The 18,237-nt window shown below is 36.4% G+C and overlaps 1 protein-coding gene across 2 annotated transcripts in view; it reads right to left on the bottom strand.

Moving 5' to 3' along the window:
* Positions 1-17,558, bottom strand: part of Pvf1 (PDGF- and VEGF-related factor 1) — a 45,457-nt gene extending 27,899 nt beyond the window's left edge. Inside the window, exons 1-4 of one of the 2 annotated variants that reach the window (XM_090402212.1) lie at positions 17,402-17,558; positions 14,090-14,222; positions 9,081-9,289; positions 2,914-3,039 (exon numbers count right to left, since the gene is read on the bottom strand). In XM_090402212.1, coding sequence (XP_090258338.1) covers positions 2,914-3,039; positions 9,081-9,289; positions 14,090-14,222; positions 17,402-17,542 — 609 coding nt within the window. In that variant the 5' untranslated portion in view covers positions 17,543-17,558. The remainder of the gene's footprint in view (positions 1-2,913; positions 3,040-9,080; positions 9,290-14,089; positions 14,223-17,401) is intronic. The other variant, XM_090402213.1, reaches the window with a different exon arrangement.
* Positions 17,559-18,237: the final 679 nt, after the last annotated feature.

The raw sequence follows: 18,237 nt of genomic DNA, 5'->3' as shown, positions 1-18,237 counted from the left end.
CTTTATATTTCATTTAAATTAAGATCTGAATATCATTTTTCTTTAATAAAAAGCTTAATAAGATGTGAGTTCCGGTACCTTTTTTCCTAGAAAAAAAGCACTGATATTTTTATGATTGCTGTTTCTCTGAATTAGCCACGACTATTCCTTCACTTTTCTCTAACCATTGAAGAATAAGTAGCTGCTAGTTAACATCCCTTCCCAATTCAGATTCAAATACATTGCATTACATCAACTTTTATTTCTCTTATTTTATTTTGTATACTATTGTCCTTTATAACAGCCTTCCCCATACTTTTTCCCCCCAGTGAATAGTTATCACTTGTTTAGTTTGTAGGTTCATTGTCGTAATTTCTTTCTGATAATTTTAGGAACATTTTCACAGGGATCCCACGAAAAAAACAATCTTGTTATCTATAGGGTTTAGGTTTTCTGTAATAAGCACACTAATATATAAGTAGTTAACATATTGCTTAAACACTAGTAGTTATGCGGTATAAATTAGCCATAACATTAAATTGACTAGAAATCAGATTAAACTCGTAACTGTGATATATATTAGGTGACTGTGGTAGAGTTTACCCCAATTAAGCTAAGATCTGACTAATGAGATGTGCCTTCTTGGTGATCCCACACATTTTTCAAGCCGTGGACAGAGGGATCGAGTTCATTGGGCATTCCAGCATGATCCCTAAGTGCCTTCATAGTCCAGTTGGAAGAACAACGGTCCATTGCGCTCTTTTATCGGAGAAAGACCTGAGTTCGATTCTTGTGACGAGAGGAATCTTTATATGGTTTTCAACTGAAGGTGAGTTAGCCAATCTCATTACGGAGGTAGCATGGTTTTCTTTCCGGAATCTCTGGTTTTTGTCTCTCATACATTATTGCATTGGTTTTATACGTCAGGTGTAAAATCAATGCAACAATTCCATGAATCATGAAGGATGAACCGAATGATTGTATTTCAGTACACAAGCGGTTTCTTTGCATCAGTACTGAATAATACGATAGTCAGACAGATTACGCTGTTAGCCATTGTAAGCATTAGATACCAAGGAATACCCTGACTGACTATGAAAGAATGCAAGTACTGTCCCAAACAACGAGCTCTTTCTTCTTTAGGAACTTTTATGTACCAACTCCATTTAGCTTCACTTTGATCAAGCGGAAGAGATTTTATGTTCAGGAAACCTCGCTTAACACGAATTCGATATGCGCGATAATCAGCTAACGCGATTGAGTGAAATGATACTATTTCTCACTTTAAGCGAGTGATTAATTAGTTAACGCGATTTTTTATGCTATGCGAAATTTTACGTTACGCGAAATTTTTTGTCGCCAATCTGCAGCCAGCTGAAAACTGAAAGTCATTAATAGACATGAAAGTGGCGCTAGTAATACAGTGACTGTGCGAGACCTGGGATACAACGCGTCTACAGTTCGGACTATATTAAATAAGAGCAAAGAATACAAAGAACAAGGAAAAGTTGTTACTGCTTCTTTAAGCATGCAGATCACCCCGAAATATAAGCCATTTACTGGTCAAGGTGGCGCATCTTCAATTACTCTGGATTGAGGATTGTAACCAAAAAAAGAATACCTCTTAGTACATCGAATATTCAGGCAAAAGCTATCATTGAAAACCAAATTTCAAGAGGAATGTGAAAGCTTTACTGCGAGTTTAGGATGGAGTGACCGTTTTAAAAATCGAGATGGACTGCATAACGTAAGAATAACTGGAGGAAATCTGCTAGTGCTTATAAAGATTCCAGTTTCCTTTTCCTGAAGAATTGCAAAGGATAATTCAGGAGAGTGATTATGATGATCGGCAAATATTCAACGTCGACGAAATTGGTCTCTTTTGACCAACAAAAAGTTTCCTAGCTAAAACTGAAACATCTGATCTTACGCTTTTATTAGAAGGCAATTCAGTAGGCGACTTTAATCTGAAGCCGTTGTTAGTTTATCGTGCGTAAAATCCAAGATCTAACATTATTGAAGAAATCAGCACAGTTGGAAAAGAACTTGGATTCCTATTCAGAACAGTTAAGCGAGAATGGTCTTCTTCAACTAGAAGAACAGCGTGCATATGAAGAAGAAGAAGAAGATAAGGAGTGCGACCAAGAAGAGAATGTTACGACTAAGAAGCTAACTGCAAAAGAGCTTGATCCAGTTTTCAATTAAAACTAATTGCATTATTTCAAACATCGTTACTTAATTTTTTTTTGTAAAAACGTAGTTCACTCAAATGTTTAGACTTTAAGTATAAATTGAAGTAATAATTGATTTTTATTAACTTTGATGGTTTTATCTTCTAATATAGCGTATACTGTAATTTTTTTTCAAAATTTACGCTAACTGATGGATGAGTTATAATTATTCCTATTGTTTATTGCATTCGCTTAACGCGCTTTCGCTTAGCGCGCATTAATTGATGGATTAATTAATCGGAATCCTGATCCTGTTCTCTTCTCTAATTCGTCTATATAATCAAAGTGAATCTCATGCTACGTACAACGATTCATACTGTCTCTTGTATTTTCCCATACCGAGAGACATAAGAACATAAGACAACTTAAATACCAACAAATCTTGGAATTCAAGCACGCTACATTTAGTACAGAAATTAGGCTTGGTAAACTGAATGTGGGAAATCTACGTATATTCTTAAAAACGATAAAAGCCATATAATAACATCCTTTTCACCTCAGCAAACCGAGTGTAATTCTTTCTTCTCAACAGAATAAAATTAAAGTTGTCAGAATGGCTCAGTCATTACTGTCATTCTTGTCATTCGCGTTTTTTATATCATTTTAAGTAATTTTTGGAACGTCTAGGAAGTGAAAGGCAAATCAGTCATCTTACATTCGAGAAGTCCATTTTCCTTCACAGTATATAAAATTATGTCCTTACCTGTTTGCTATTACAATCAGATTCCTTGATCTTACATTGGCATTTACAATTCACATGTTTCTCAACTTGCACACTCACACATTTGAAGTCGTTCTGATTATTGGAGACCATAAGAGTCTGAAAAACCTATAAAATGTAGAAAAATACAAGTCCAGTAAGCTGTTAATAGATTAAGCGTGATGAGGAAATGAATGGTAATATACAGATAATATACAGTATTTAAAAGTAGGACTATTACCATGAAATATTCATCAGACCAACAAAGTGAGGTTTGCCTAAAGAACGGATGATATTTTATATCTTATTGGGGTGAAATATTTTTATTATTTCTTATGATTAACAGTTCTGTCCAGTGGCACACCCAGGGAGAGGGCCAAGGAGCTCTGTCCCCCCCCAAATGAAAAAGTTAAATAACACTAGAAAAGTTTCCAAAATACTTTTCCTAATTAAAATTCATTTTTCATTTATGTTGTGTGATGTCTTCTATTTCAAAAATGCTTATGAATTAGGGGTCACATAAGGTGAGAGAAAACCCTATAGCATGTTTCTCAACCTATGGTCCATGGACCACAGGTGGTTCGCAACGATGGGACAGGTGGTCCACAGGCTTACATTAACCAAATAAATCCATAAATTTTAATTATCCAAACGAAACAAATTAAAATTGAATAAGTAAGTAAAAATTATTAAAATAAAATGAATACTTAAAAAAAATAGTGGTAGAATGTTCGTGGAATGAACATTCTGCCACTATTTTAATTTGTAGCAGCAGAATGACGAGTAATAAAAGAGGGGTGAAGTGGAAAACAATATGGTTTTATTGCTTCCACCTTCCCTTGCTGTTTTGTCAGATTTGAAGTGAACATGAGTTGTCCACATGACCACATTTCAACCTATTGCTTGTTGTGTATTGATTTTTATTGTTGAAAGTTTTCCTCCTTCAACCAAGGTTCAATATATCTTCGGAAGTGCTAAGTAATACTTAGACAAAATGTGTTGTGAGTTAACTCCAGTATTTATATATTTTCGGAAATCGCGCGAAAAGCAAGCTGACAATTGAGTTGAAATGCTAACTCTCTTCAACCGAATTCCAATAATATGTGAAACTGTCATAAGAGCATTAGTTTAAACACGTTTACGAATTTTAACACTTTCGGTTGAATTTTATTGATGCCGAGCGAACTCACACAATCTAATTAATAACAATAGTTTTTAGTTAGATACTGTGTTTGCCGGTGCAACATATGGTTTTGCTTGAGTCTCTCTCTCTCTCTCTATATATATATATACAGCATAGTTTCTGTATGAGAGGACATGTGATTTATTAATTAGTGTGTTTTCATCCCAGTTGTCTCTAATTGCACTATTTGTCGAGAAATATATTACACAGACTGCTCATACCTTATTCACTGGCATAATAAAAGTACTCGTTTTTCTTGCCTCTGCAATATAGTGGCTATTGGGGAAGGGAGTGTTGTTTACCGCGGGAGCAAGTTACTATCGCCCTGCTCTGAACGTGTTTCAGCTTTTTTCATTTGCGAGGTATACGCGAAACTTTTTAATCTCTTTTTTCGAAAAGTAAAATCAGGGGTGAGAGTTATATGCGAGTAAGTTCGGTATTTCAACTATGGATAAGTACATTGGCACCTCCTTTAAATGGAAAAATAGCTCCGATGACAGTGATAATACAAAACGAGTTTGTAATGACAGTTGGTGTGTGGTTTCTGAAGAGAAAGAGGTCCGTAACGAATCCACAGAAACACAGAATTTCCATCAGTTGAATTCGATAATATTAATACGCTGAACGAAAGGAAAGATTTTCTGGACACTCGACCAGTGGATCGCATTTAAAGGTAAATACAGTTGGTTATTTTGTAGGAATATTTTTCTGTTTGTGACTTTTCTCCCTTCACGGTATTTATGCCTATATTATTGTGTTATTATTCAACAATTGTTTACAGGTTTGAATGTGTATATAAAGTCGATATCAACAGTAGTCTGATTACGAACGCTTGATGAAAGGGACGGGGAGGTTTGGAACTTCCCCGGATAGTATTCAAAAGGTAAATACAATTGGTTATTTTGAATAGGGCCCCGAAACTTATTAGTTTAGAATTTAACCACTGGGAAAGGGTTTGTGTCCACCTCAAAACTCTGAAACAGAATTTGGAAACATTTTCCGAATAACTTTTTATAAGAAATTTCTGTGATTTCACGATCCATTTCAGGTTTGCAGTCACGAGAACGACCTTTCGATATCGAAAAAGAGCTTTCAAGTGACAGTGGGCTTAAAATGCAATTCTGTGATCGTCGTTTGGTTCGATTCTGGATCTCGCCTTCGGTGAGAAGTGAATTTCACGAATTATTTGAAGAAGTCAAAAATCGTCATGCAGTTTTCTACAACCTATCTTTGCGAGAAACGATTTTCATCGCTCCTTCAAATAAAAACAAAATACAGAATTCGTCTTAGTGCGTGCGCGCCGATCTTCGACTGAAGTTGACCAATATTGAGCCAGATATCCAGCAACTCTGCAAGGTCAAGAAGCTCATCCATCTCATTAAAAGTAAATAGTGACATAGTAATATCATTTTATTTATTTGTTTAATAAAAATTAAAACTTCGTTTTAATTTTTATCCACAAAATTTAATTTTTTATCTATACATATCCGGCCTGGTTGGCCGACTCTCCAGCCAAAAGGCTGCGAGTTCGAATCCCGCCATGTGTATGGATGTTTGTGATTGTCTGTGAAAATACTAGTGGTAGTGATGGGCGGTAGACAGCATTGGTGTAGATGATGATGATGATTGTAGTTGTGGTTGGTGAAGACGGAGAGTTGTAGAGTGGGTGCCCTTCCTCGATATGTCTTTGGACTACCTGGAGGTTTTATGTAATAATAATAAAATCGACAAGCTTTATATGTTCATTGTGCATCACATAGTTTGAATTTGGCACTTGGAAATGCTATATCTGTGACAAATAAGAAATTGCATTGGCATAATTGAAAAGGTACACAATTTCTTCAATACCCCTAAAAGACAGGACGTCCTTGTTGTTTATAATATTAATATCTTTTAAGATTTATAATATCTTTATTTAGCTTGCAAAAAATATTTGCCTGCACCTTACCATTGTCTAAAATAATGCAAAAATCTGACAGTGACCTCTTAATTGCCCTAAATTTTGTTGATGATGATGTGGCTCAATTAAATACCGTTCGTGAAACACCAGATTCTTCAGTTAAAGATATTTACGATGAAGCATGGATAAAAGCCAATAATTTTAATATTGACATTACAAAGCCAAGGACTTCATCAAAACAAACATTAAATCCAATGTTCCAGCCGATTCTGTAGAAGAGTATTTCAGGAGAACTATTTCATTCCATTTATTGACCAAATATTGACTCAACTTCAGGATCGTTTCACTCGGAACTGAAACATTTTAAAATTTTTTTTTTTTTTTCTCTTCTACCAAATGGAAAAGATGCTCCAACCGCAAGTGCAATGGAAGATTTTCGTCAGTTGTGTGAATTTTATGCTGCCGGTGATTTGCCTTCTACAAATCCAGAAATTTTGAACGCCGAATTCAAGTTGTGGCATAAGAAATTTGAAAAAGCGTTTGCAATAGCTCCATGCAAAAATGCCGTTGATGCAGTTACAAAGTGTGACAAAATGATGTATCCTAACATCTATAGCTTATTAAAAATATTTGCAACGCTTCCGGTACAACATGCGTCAGTGAAAGGTCATTTTCTAACTTACGCCTTTTAAAAACTGTTTAAGATCTACCATCGCACATCACGATTGAACGGACTGGCTTTGATGTATTAAAATTATTATTTTTATCCGTTCAACTCGGCGCCCCCCCCCCCCCCAAAAAAAATTAAATCCTGGGTACGCCACTGGTTCTGTTTATGTACTAGCATGGTTTAGATTGTGTTCTGTTTATAGGCCAGTTAGAAACCTACTCGAAAGCCTTAAAAAGCTACCTCCACCTGTTCTCTTCTCTAATTCGTCTATATCAGCATTTCCCAAACTATGCTCAGCAGAACACCAGTGTTCCGCGGCAAGTGAATAAGTGTTCTGTGAAAAATTATCAAAATTAATATGAGCCTGGAATGGTTTTAAATGTTACGACAAGTTCAAACATGTTTGAAAATCAGGCGCTCCTCACTTAGCGTGCGGATTGTGCTATTAAGGCCCGCACGCGCTGGCCTTGACTCAGCCGCCCGCTGTTGTCGACACCTCCGAGCGCGAGTGAAGTACGGAGGTATCTATTCTAGGAAACGTGCTGTCACATGCAAGGTCAATGCAATGTCCTGCGGCCCGTTACGCATGTGGTGTGCACTGTCGCATTTTTGCGATGAAATACAGCTTGCTGCAGCGATAGTGTGCATTTAGCTTTGCAGTGAATACGAGACTGATGATACGCTACTATAAGATTCCGTTAAAATTTCAGGATTTGTGAAGTGTTCCATCATAGGAAAAGTTTGAAAAACGCTGAAATAGACAATGCGATTTCGGTGAGTGATGTACTTAGCAGTTATGCAATATTCAAAGCAAACTATTGCCGGCATTTTGATGATTATCGTTGAACTTTCTTAATTTGATCGCAAATTTTAGCTAATACATTATTATGTATTATGTATTAGCTCCATACAATATATATATATATATATATATATATATATATATATATATATATATATATATATATTAAGAAATGTCTGAAATACAATTACAGAAATTGAAAATAGTGTGGGTTCTATGGTCGATTTTCTTGAGTTTACGTGACGAAAAACTCGAGTTTCCTGGAGTAAAAACCCGCTTGCCCGTGCCAGAGATCGACTAACTCGGGAACCGGTTGAAAAAAAGCTTAGAAAAATTTCCTCTAGTCGTCGACTAGATTTGAAAGCAAGTCTTTCTTCGTGCGGTCAAGCGCTGTGGTGTACAAACGCCATATCCACTAGTACGACTGAGAACGACCGTGATATGAAGCTGTGTTAATGATAGGAATGTATTATCATGGAAATTAGTATGGGGAAAGAGCGATTGTGGGTTTGTTCGGTGGGGACTTATTAAACATACTGCAAGGAGGTGTGCATAATCAAAATATACGGCATTACAAAAGACTATCGGTCTGCAAATTGTCCAACTGAGTCATGCAGACTACAGAAGCAAGTATACAAAAAAAAAAAAGTTTTCGGCTGTGTTTTGATTGCATACAATTTGAAGTTAAACTATTGCGAAGGGGGATGTACGCAATACGACCCACTAAGGAAGATATCGTGAGTCAGAAAATTAAAGAAACAATGTGGGGATTGGAGGAGGAGGATGAGACGATTCATGTCACAAATGTTCATTTAAAGTGAATCCTTGATGGGGAAAAAGAAAATGTGACTGCTTGTATATATGTGAAAAGGACATAGACTTATCACGAGTTTTAGGAATTTAAATATTACTCAATTTCTGTAATTGTGTTCTCCATAAAAATCTCATTAAGCATGTAAATAAATCTCATATATTCACAGTTTAACCTCGATTCTACAGTTCTTATTCACTCAGTAATGGTAAAACTGATTCTGGGAACCAAGAGAACAGCCCACACTTATTCGGGCAGCAAGGACAGAACACAAAATATTTAAGGTGAAACACTTATGCCACTACAGAACAACATATCAGATAACAAGACCACAGTCAACAAACCACATAACATACAAGTATAATAATCACTACAGAAAAGAAAAGAATATTTAGAAGCTCCAGGGAGCTTCTAAAAAATCTAAAGTAATATGTTTCAGTTGTTTATAGGTAAATACTCTGTATGATGATAAGAAATTATTATTATTGAAATAAAACCAATCCGGTAATGTCATTTATTTTATTTATTTTTAAATAATAGGATTTCCAAGGAAGTGAACGATTAATTGACATTGGCAAGTTCATCCACACATAACATTTATTAAATGTAAAAAAAAAGAATACGACAATGACTAAATAAGATGCCTATTTAAATATCATTTCGCCAACATTTCTACAATACTAAATTCTGTGGACTTCGCTTTGAAAACTACTTCATTCTTTTGATGGAGCTGTTGGTACGTTAAATCCTTAATCTACGTTTAACTCTTTGGTAAACAATGATGTAAAAGTTCTTTATACTTACTGGTACAGATATATTTTCGGTTTGTACTGGAACACAGTGCATGTTACGTAATCGACAGGTGCCTTCGCATTGTTCCACCATGGCACAGTTTGGAAAGAAGCCAATTTCAAGGGTGTTAGGTGGCGATGTTTCTATAGGGATGCAGCGTGTTTTTGGACTACACCAACATTTTCTGTGCTTTTCATGAAGCTGGGTTACATCGCACCTACCTGAAAGTTAGATAAGGTAAAACTAAATACAGTGTAGAAAATATTTTTCACATGGTTATAAATTTAATTAAAGATGCCAAGAAATTATATTCTTGTTTAATCACAGATGATGTATGTGTTCACCTTTGAGCTTGCTTACTTCCTTGGGAGTAGAGTGGTTCTGCTTGGTAGTGGGTTTTTGTCTGTCACTGAGTGGAGCCACTGTTGCTGTTCCTGTCTTGAAGAGATTCAGGTCAAGTGGGATGAGTTTGTTTCTGAACATTTAGGGTCACTCAGCGAGATTTGGAATGATCGCGTAGATCCCTCTCCACGAGGGATCTACGCGATCCCTCATTTTAACAACCTCAATGATCGAAACTGGTCTGGATAGTGGCATTTCCCATAATTCATAGCATTATACACGTTCCAAAGGGCCTGTGTTTGGCATTATGGAATACTAAGCCAATTGATGTGAAGTCATTTGCCTCTTTATAAAAGTAGCCTATTCATGAAGATATTTCGCGTGCAAACTTTGCTTCCACTTGGATAAAGGATTAACAAGAATATAATTTCTTATCAAAATTAATTTTAATTGATTATAATAAAATGCTAATCCGACATTAAAAGTAATCTCATACTCCAATATTTTTCTTTTTTAAGAGCACATCATTATAATAGGATCAAGCCAAACATGTCTAGACATGTTGATGCATATAACGTTTATTGTATGAGTCAGCTCACCACTGCTAACTCGCACTTGGCAGTGGTAAGCTCATAAAATAAAATATTTTTTTGTAGAAATGTTCTTTTTTATGATATTGAAGAATACCGAGCAACACGATAGAATAAATGTGTGTTGTTAGAGAATTGGCCCGAAAATGGCATAGAGTGAGGTTTTTTTAGCTCGTACTTGAGTGTTTAAGCTGCCAGGCGATTAAAAGAGGATGGAGCTATAACTGAAAGTATCCCATTGATTGAGTGAGTCGTTACCGACTATGTCCTTTGGTTGGAAAGACTGGGTTAAAATCAATTCCGGGGCTTGAAGAACTTAAGCTGAAATTGAGTTAACGGTCTCATGCGGGATTGATGAGGTTTTATCTGGACTCGAGTTTATTAGATAAACCGTCAAGAAGGACAAGCAGTTATCAGATTCCAGTATATTTATTGAGTTATAAAGAGAAATTGAGATAATGTTGTCTAAAAGAATTGTGAGTCAATTATCAATAGTACATCAGGTAATGGGTAAGACATAAAACTCTCACAAAAAATATTCCTAGATGTACACACGAATGTTCTTCAAGAAGAATATTCGTGTGTGCATCTAAGATTATTATGTTATATTTCTTCCAAGCCAGAGATCACCAGCCTGGTGGTCGAGCATTAGTTTTATTTGTAGTGGTAGTGGGCGTAACCATTTAGTCTTAACTTTTGACGTCTAATAGGCAGCTAGCTTCCATCCTCGGCCAATCACAGAATAGCTACCCGAAGATAATTAGTAATTTTAATAAGTACTCAGGGGGAGGAGAGTACTCTTCCACCTTTCTTAAAATTGGGTACTCATCGCAATATACAGTTAGAATTTTTCTTGAAGGTCTAATAATAGCTTCCGATTTTTTGCAAATTGATAGCGGACTCGCAGGTCGGTAGACATTGATCTGCGGTGTCCAACCTTTTTTTACATATGAAGGCCGAATTTCAATAGACAGTGACTGGAACTGTATCGTGCCTATCCACACGCAGGAGAGAGAGAGAGGGGGGGGGAAGAGCGTGTTTGAAGAAAACTAGGAATAAATTGCTCTCAAGTATAAGAAAATAGTTTGAGGGGCGAAAAGCTCGAGTTTCAGAGAGAAAAAGCCCTCCATCTCCATATGAAATCAGCTAACTCACCATTTGATTGAACACACCTGTTCAGGTGTGTTCAATCAACTTGCACAATACTATCACTAATTATAACTCTCGTTCGGTGAAGAGAGGCAGACAAACAAGTGACGCCATCTCGCGGTCCCTAACACGGTATATTATTTATCTGAAATAGTGTGGGCTCTAAGGTCGTTTTTTTTTTTTAGTTGGGACGAAAACCCCCAAGTTCCGGTAGAAGAAACTCGGGAAACGGTACAAGAAATGGTTAGAAATTTTTCCTCTAGTTGGCGACTAGATTCGAAGTGAGAACTGCTTTCTTCGGGTGGCCTAGCGCTATGGAAGCAACTGCCACTTCCACAGGGCTACGCAGTTCTTATTGGTATATGGTAAATTTTAATTATTCGGTAAGCAATTGGCGTTATTGTGTTACAAAAAGCTGCATATAATAGGATATTTTTTCAGTATATTTGAGAGAGATTTTTGAATTCCAGTGATGATGTACTGGTTCGCAGTAATCTGTTATTTTTATGTGGGTCTCACCCATTAAAGATGGTAACCTATTGCATCCTATTTTTTTCTTCAGAAAATATAATTTATTTAACAATGGCTTTTTATATGGATTAAACCCCCACTTTTCGCAAATATTCAGTCATTTTTCTAGTGTCTATCATTCTCTTTACAGTTTTGCCATCGCTTAAGCCAAACAGTATATGACAACCCTGTAAAAATCTTTACTCCAATATTGCAGAATTCTTCACGAACATTTTTCAGGTAGTTATCATTTGTTAAAGGACATCCTTGGAGTAATGCATCTTCAGACGTTCAAACTAGTGGTAGTCAGCAGCTGCCAGATCTGGGTTATTGACGTGAAAGATCATTGTAGTAAACATTTGCAGTTATATCCTTCGTTCACCAAATGATATCAGGTCATGCGTTGTGAAGGTTTTTTTCATCCACTTTGTTTGACCAAGCGTCTAAAAGTACCCTTATCAATATTTGCCTCATATATATTTTTTTCAGAGAGGTATGAATTGTTCTATGAATAGATTTTAGCATGCGAGGTAATCTGCAAACGCTTGCAGCTGTACAAAGGATTTAGAATTGTCTAAAATGTAAAGATAGAACTCAAAATTTCATTCTCGACAACCGTTAAGCCGTTGTAAACCACTATGCCAGGGGAAACACATTAAAAGCTGCAAAACCATAATGGTTTTGCAGCTTTTAATGGAATTTTGACACCATCAGGCTACTGGAATTTTGACACCATCAAAATTTTGGCTGATATGGCAATTATGTTCAGAAACATTATGATGCAATGTTTCTGAACATAATTGTTCAGAAACATTGAACAAACAATTGAACAAACATTATGAAGCGACTCATCTGCCCACAGTATCATCCGCCACTCACTGTAGCACTCTTTTTTTTTGCATTACAAAGATTTTTAAAATTGCTTTCAGCAAGAACTGAAATTCCTGGTGTCTCTACTTTGTGAATGATGCAGTAATGCTTGTGTGATTGTGTGGTAACAAGTTTCAGTTGATCACAGACTCTAGCAGCATTTCATTATTAATTAGGATCTACAACACTTTGGCTATCCAAATTCCTGTCTTCTACCTTTATGCAGTGTTTCAAATGTCTGTGTATCAGCCCTATGGAAATGGCGTTTGCATTCATAACACTACCCTGCCCAAGAAAGACTGTTATAGGTTCTAGTCTAGTTGTGGACTAGAGGAACTTTCTTCATCATTAGCGTTCTTTAACTGGTCTTTAGCTGTTGATCTTTGATACAAGCATTTACGATTTTTATATCCTGAATTCTTCATCTCAAAAAATCGTAGAACTCACATTATTATGGACAATAATACGAGTTAGAGTTTAGACCCACTACGAGATGGCAGCACCATAAAATTTTCTTTTATTTTTTGCTCTTTCTTTAAAAGCATTGATTCATTATTAGCTTGGGCTCCCTATTCGTGAAGCTTGAAGGATGGAGTTTGGCTGCCTTCTGGTCTGCAAAAAGAACCTCCATCTACTCCAGTTTGAGAATAAAAGACGTTAGAGGATTTATTTAAGCAAGAAAAAGGTGTTAGCCTTTTTAGGCAAGGCCGTTTTAGCCCTATCTAACTTTTAGAGAGTGAGTGGGCAGTTCAATCTCCACTGGTACCCAATCAGAGATAGCTGGCTCAAGGCTATCACTAATTAAGCGGCACGCAGCGAAGAGAGACGGCTCAACAAGTGCCGCCATCTCGTGGTCCCTAACACAATATATTTAATGTCTGAAATAATGTGGATTCTACGGTCGATTTTCTTTAGTTTACGGGACGAAAAACCCTAGTTTCTGTGAGAAAAAACCCGCTTGCCCGTGCCAGAGATCGACTAACTCGGGGAACGGTCGAAAAACGGCTTAAAAAATTTCTTGTAGTCACCGACTAGATTCGAATGCAAGTCTTCCTTTGTGTGGTCAAGCGCTGTTGTGTGAAAATGCCACATCCATTGAACTACACAGGCTCTAATACAGTTCATGAAATTAAAAAAAAAAAAAATGAAATTAAAAAAAAAAATCAAATAGGATAACATAATTTTCCTGTGCGGCGAACAATAAATCGTTTTGTGTTTGGTTGATAATTATAAACAATTTTATAACTACGAAAATATAGAGAGGAAATAGCAGTTTCATACCATGCATTATGATGGGTGATACATCATTTCTAAAATAAGTACAATTTAATATTTCAAACTGAATGTCAGTTTATTATCAGGACTAATAAATTCACGACAACCATTGTTTTATTCATTTCTTTTTCCTGATAATTTCCTGACTCATCGTTTAGGCCATTGATTCTCTCTCTCTCTCTCTCTCTCTCTCTCTCTCTCTCTCTCTCTCTCTCTCTCTCTCTCTCTCTCTCTCTCTCTCTCTATCATTCCATACTTAACAGAAGATTCAAGTGATTAAATTACCTCCATAGAAGTCGGTTTTTAGATCAAGAGCTCTTGCTAGAAGCCTGCTAACAGAGTCTCCGAGAGAGCCATTATAGTCTGATTTAGTCATCTGGTGGAGAAGTGCTAAAACATTTTGCAGTTTGTGGACTTCCTGTGATGAGAAATATTTAATGACAAATGCAATCCAACAGGTATTTCTTTATCTGTATAGTTATATTTCAAGAGAAAGAAAGAAAGAAAGAGAGAGAGAGAGAGAGAGAGAGAGAGAGAGAGAGAGAGAGAGAGAGAGAGAGAGCAATGGTACGAGATATCGGTAAGTATAAAGACAAAAATAAAATAAGACCAAGAAGAAGATTAACAAATCAAAAAATAAATCTAAATTTTGAAATTAATAAAAATACAATATTTACAAAGCGAAAATAATACGTTCAACGTATTGCTGTCACATACATCGTTCGTATTTTTGCTATCAAAAGCTATAGAACTTGTGTCACTTTAATACCTTGTATGGGCAGAGGTTAACAATGTAAGAATCGATATATTTGAAAGAAAAAAAAAGGGTGGCGGTTTTCTTGGTAAGCATTTCTTGAGGAAGAGTGTTCCATAGTATGAAGGTATGAAGATCTTTGTTTAAGATACTTGGGTTATTTGAGCACTGCAAGGTTTGTCGAATGAGTAGGAGGAATGGTCAACAAGGACTGTATACTTTGAAGTCAAAGTCAGAAGGTCATTTATTTATAGAAAAACGAGGTAGGGCATGCAACAAGGATTCTGCTTCTTGAACAGTCTTCTATGACATACCCGATGTGTTTAAAATTCTCAAAATCTTTTTTTGAGAATTTGGGACTGCGTATATCGTGTGTGCGTTTGTGCGTGTTTGATTTTTTAGTAGGTTCACACACACACACACACACACACACACACACACACACACACACACACACACACACACACACACACACACACACACACACACACACACACACAAAGGATTTATTGGATTCCGAACTTCTCCTAGGAAAGTTAGTGTTAAGATCAAGTTACACTCATCTGGGACGCGAGTAACCTTGAGAGTTGTATGCAGCTGAATGTGAGTTTGCCGGTCCCATATGGAGGTGGGAGGGTTCCCCACTCCGGAAACTCGGATTAGTCAGCCCGCCGAATAGACAAACCGGCGAAAAGATTACACAGGCAGTTAACAGGCGTACATTGCCTTAGCTGCCTTACTTCGACCCTAATTCAAACCAAATCAAACTAAATAATTGTTTTTAGAATTTTCAGGGTTAGAATTCAAGTAATAAATGTATCGCACTATGTAATTTGCATACATTTTTAACGTTTACCAAACATTGTGGATCTGTCGCTCGAGAAATGCCACTCTGCATTCCTTTCTTATTTCTTATGTCAACTGTATTCTCGAAGTTGTAAAAACATAGCACATTAGTGGTGCAGTGGGTAAGCTAACCATTAGATAAGCCAATAAACTTGAACATACATGGAACATAGAAGATTGTAGACTAGGTTATAGTAGACGGGGATTGGATTAGTAGCAGTACATTGGGAAATGAAAATGATTCCTACCCCCTAAATGCTTTCATAATCATCCAGGGGTGGAAAGACTGCTCGGGTAGAGGCTATAAGGCCAGCATATTATGTCTGTTAATTGTTTGTATTTATTGCCGGTTTTCTCGGAGGAAATCCCCCCCCCCTCCACCGCTGTATGAGGCTAGCTAACTTCGTTACAACGAAGTTAGCGCGTTGGGCCTCCTTTGCCCGAGATAACCTACACCCATCTTAGCATGACCAGAGAAGGTGTCTTGAGGTATTCTAGACCAACTAGACAGAATGGCGTCTTCAAGTGACAGCGAGGCACTGATCTCGACTGGCGGATGTCTAGTTCCAAATGCTTGGATATGCTCTTAAAACCTTGCACAATGCAATTCTTCTGACACGAGGCGTTGTCTTGCTGGAAGTCCACATCTATTGCGCCACATTGTTACTATGTAGGGCATACCTTGGCGGTCAAGGTGGATTAAACGGGGATGAGAAGATCAAGTGATATCTATCATGAAAATTTCCATATCAGGATACCGCTACTACCGACCTATTTCTGGTCTGATTGGCTGGAATGAGTGTAACGTGCATGACACGTTCAAAATACTAATTTCTACTTTCTTTTAAAATTGACCAAATTCTAAAAAAGACAAGCTTTGAGGAATCTAAATGGCTTACTTCTTAAACAGATATCCACAAGAATTGATCGTGATGTGCCAATTTCAGATGAAGATACAACAAGACACTTAGGTCTTCACTGTCTTCACAAGCACTTCACTGTCGTTTGTGAAAGATAGTATTATTTTGCAGTGATTTCAAAAATAGTCATTCTCTTCATGCAAGTACTGTGAATAGAAGTGGTGTGATGTACTGAAGACGGTTGTCAAAAGGTAATCGACTGGCTTATAGCTACTCTGATATCAAAACGGAAGATCCAAGAACAATACAAAACCATAAGTGTAGTTACAAAACTCCGAAATACATTTATTGTAAGGTTTTTATTTATTTATTATTTGTTACTGCAAGTGGCTTTTTTTTTTTTTATCCCTAACTCTTCGGAAATTGTGGACAGCTGAGCTACACTTGTCACTGTCGCTGAGTGTTTGAGTGCATTCCTATGGTGTGCTCGAACGGCCTTTCTCTGCGAATCTGAAGTCACGAAGCTACTCAACCATTAGTTAGACACTAAACAATTTTTGCTTTACTTGTTTCACTTTTGACAAAATATTTAATACTGTTTTTCACTTCATATAATGAAAAACTGAAGCGCGTTTTAATTAGTCATTTTTTTTTAAAAAAATTCACTTACAAAGATAACTTTAAACGCAAATACAAACATATTTACAAAATCATCTTAGCCCATGGTACGAGATACTGAACAAAAAAACGTAAATCATTCTGTGCCTAAGTATAAAATTACACCACAATAATTTTTATATGATTATAAATGAAATTTGAGCAATCGCTGTTATAAATTCTGTTACACCAACGAACTAGATTTATAATTAGCGATAAGTCCTTATTATTATTATTACTACTACTTTTGTACCTCCTATACCTTTCATTAACTCTCTAGGCAGGAGCGCCTACATGAAATTTTAGAACCCGGAGAAAAGACATTTTTCTTTTTTTTATTTTAACACTGTCAAGTATATAAAGAAAAAAAGAGTTTTTGCATCGATAATTCTTCTGACAGTTTAGGTCTAGTTGTTTAATAATTTACACCCATTTGTTTATTTGCTGTAGATAATTTGGCTGATCCTGAAACTCACCCACCTCGTACGAGATATCCGATCCCAAGGCTTTCGCTAACTGCTTGAGCGCGATCACTCTGTCGCTATACTTTTCTTCATCCGCAACGAACCGTGCATCGTAAGTTCGGAGGGCAGAACTAATGAGAAGCAAGAAGACGAGCATTTCTCAGAGATCACAATGTCAAGCAATACACTTCCACAGCGTGCACGCTTTGGTCGTATATTCTAACGTGCCGTACACATCAAAAGCAAGGCTAAGGAAGTCGAGCCCGTCTCTTCCTGTACACTAATCTACAGGACACATCTTCTTTCTTCAAAGGAACCTTGATAAAAAATTTCTTAGTAAAGGTGCAAATTCTAATGACCGAAAAAGAAAACTTTTTTTTTTCAAGACTATCATTTTCTTCAGATTTCGTAGAAGGTAATCAATAAGATTTTTTACATATATTTATATATATATTTTAAGTTACGAATTCTATAGAACAATCCAATTTTCGGACACATCTGAAATTGATGATGTTTATAAAATCATCGCTATCGGCTATTTAAAAGAAAACGTTACTTTATTTCTAAGAAATGCAACACATTAAATGAAGCTGATAGTATTTTAAAGTAAAGGTGAAAAACAAGGCAATTCAGCAGCATTAATAAATAAATTACTGAAACCTTATCAGATATATTAGTTCATAGATTCGATTTTAGTCACCGACGAGTTTTTTTTAACCGTTCCAGAGTTAACCAATCTTTGACTCAGGTAAGCTCAGGTAAATAAGGTAAGATATTTGGCTCAGTTGAGCTCAGGTAAATAAGGTAAGATATTTGGCTCAGTTGAACTCAGGTAAATAAGGTAAGATATTT

Source organism: Typopeltis vanoorti, chromosome 12, assembly GCF_054136105.1.
Source record: "Typopeltis vanoorti isolate ZY-2024b chromosome 12, IOZ_Tvanoo_1.0, whole genome shotgun sequence".
Classification (NCBI taxonomy): Eukaryota; Metazoa; Arthropoda; class Arachnida; order Uropygi; family Thelyphonidae; genus Typopeltis; species Typopeltis vanoorti.
The sequence above is the reverse complement of the archived record's forward strand: the minus strand, read 5'-3'. Positions and strand labels throughout refer to the sequence as shown.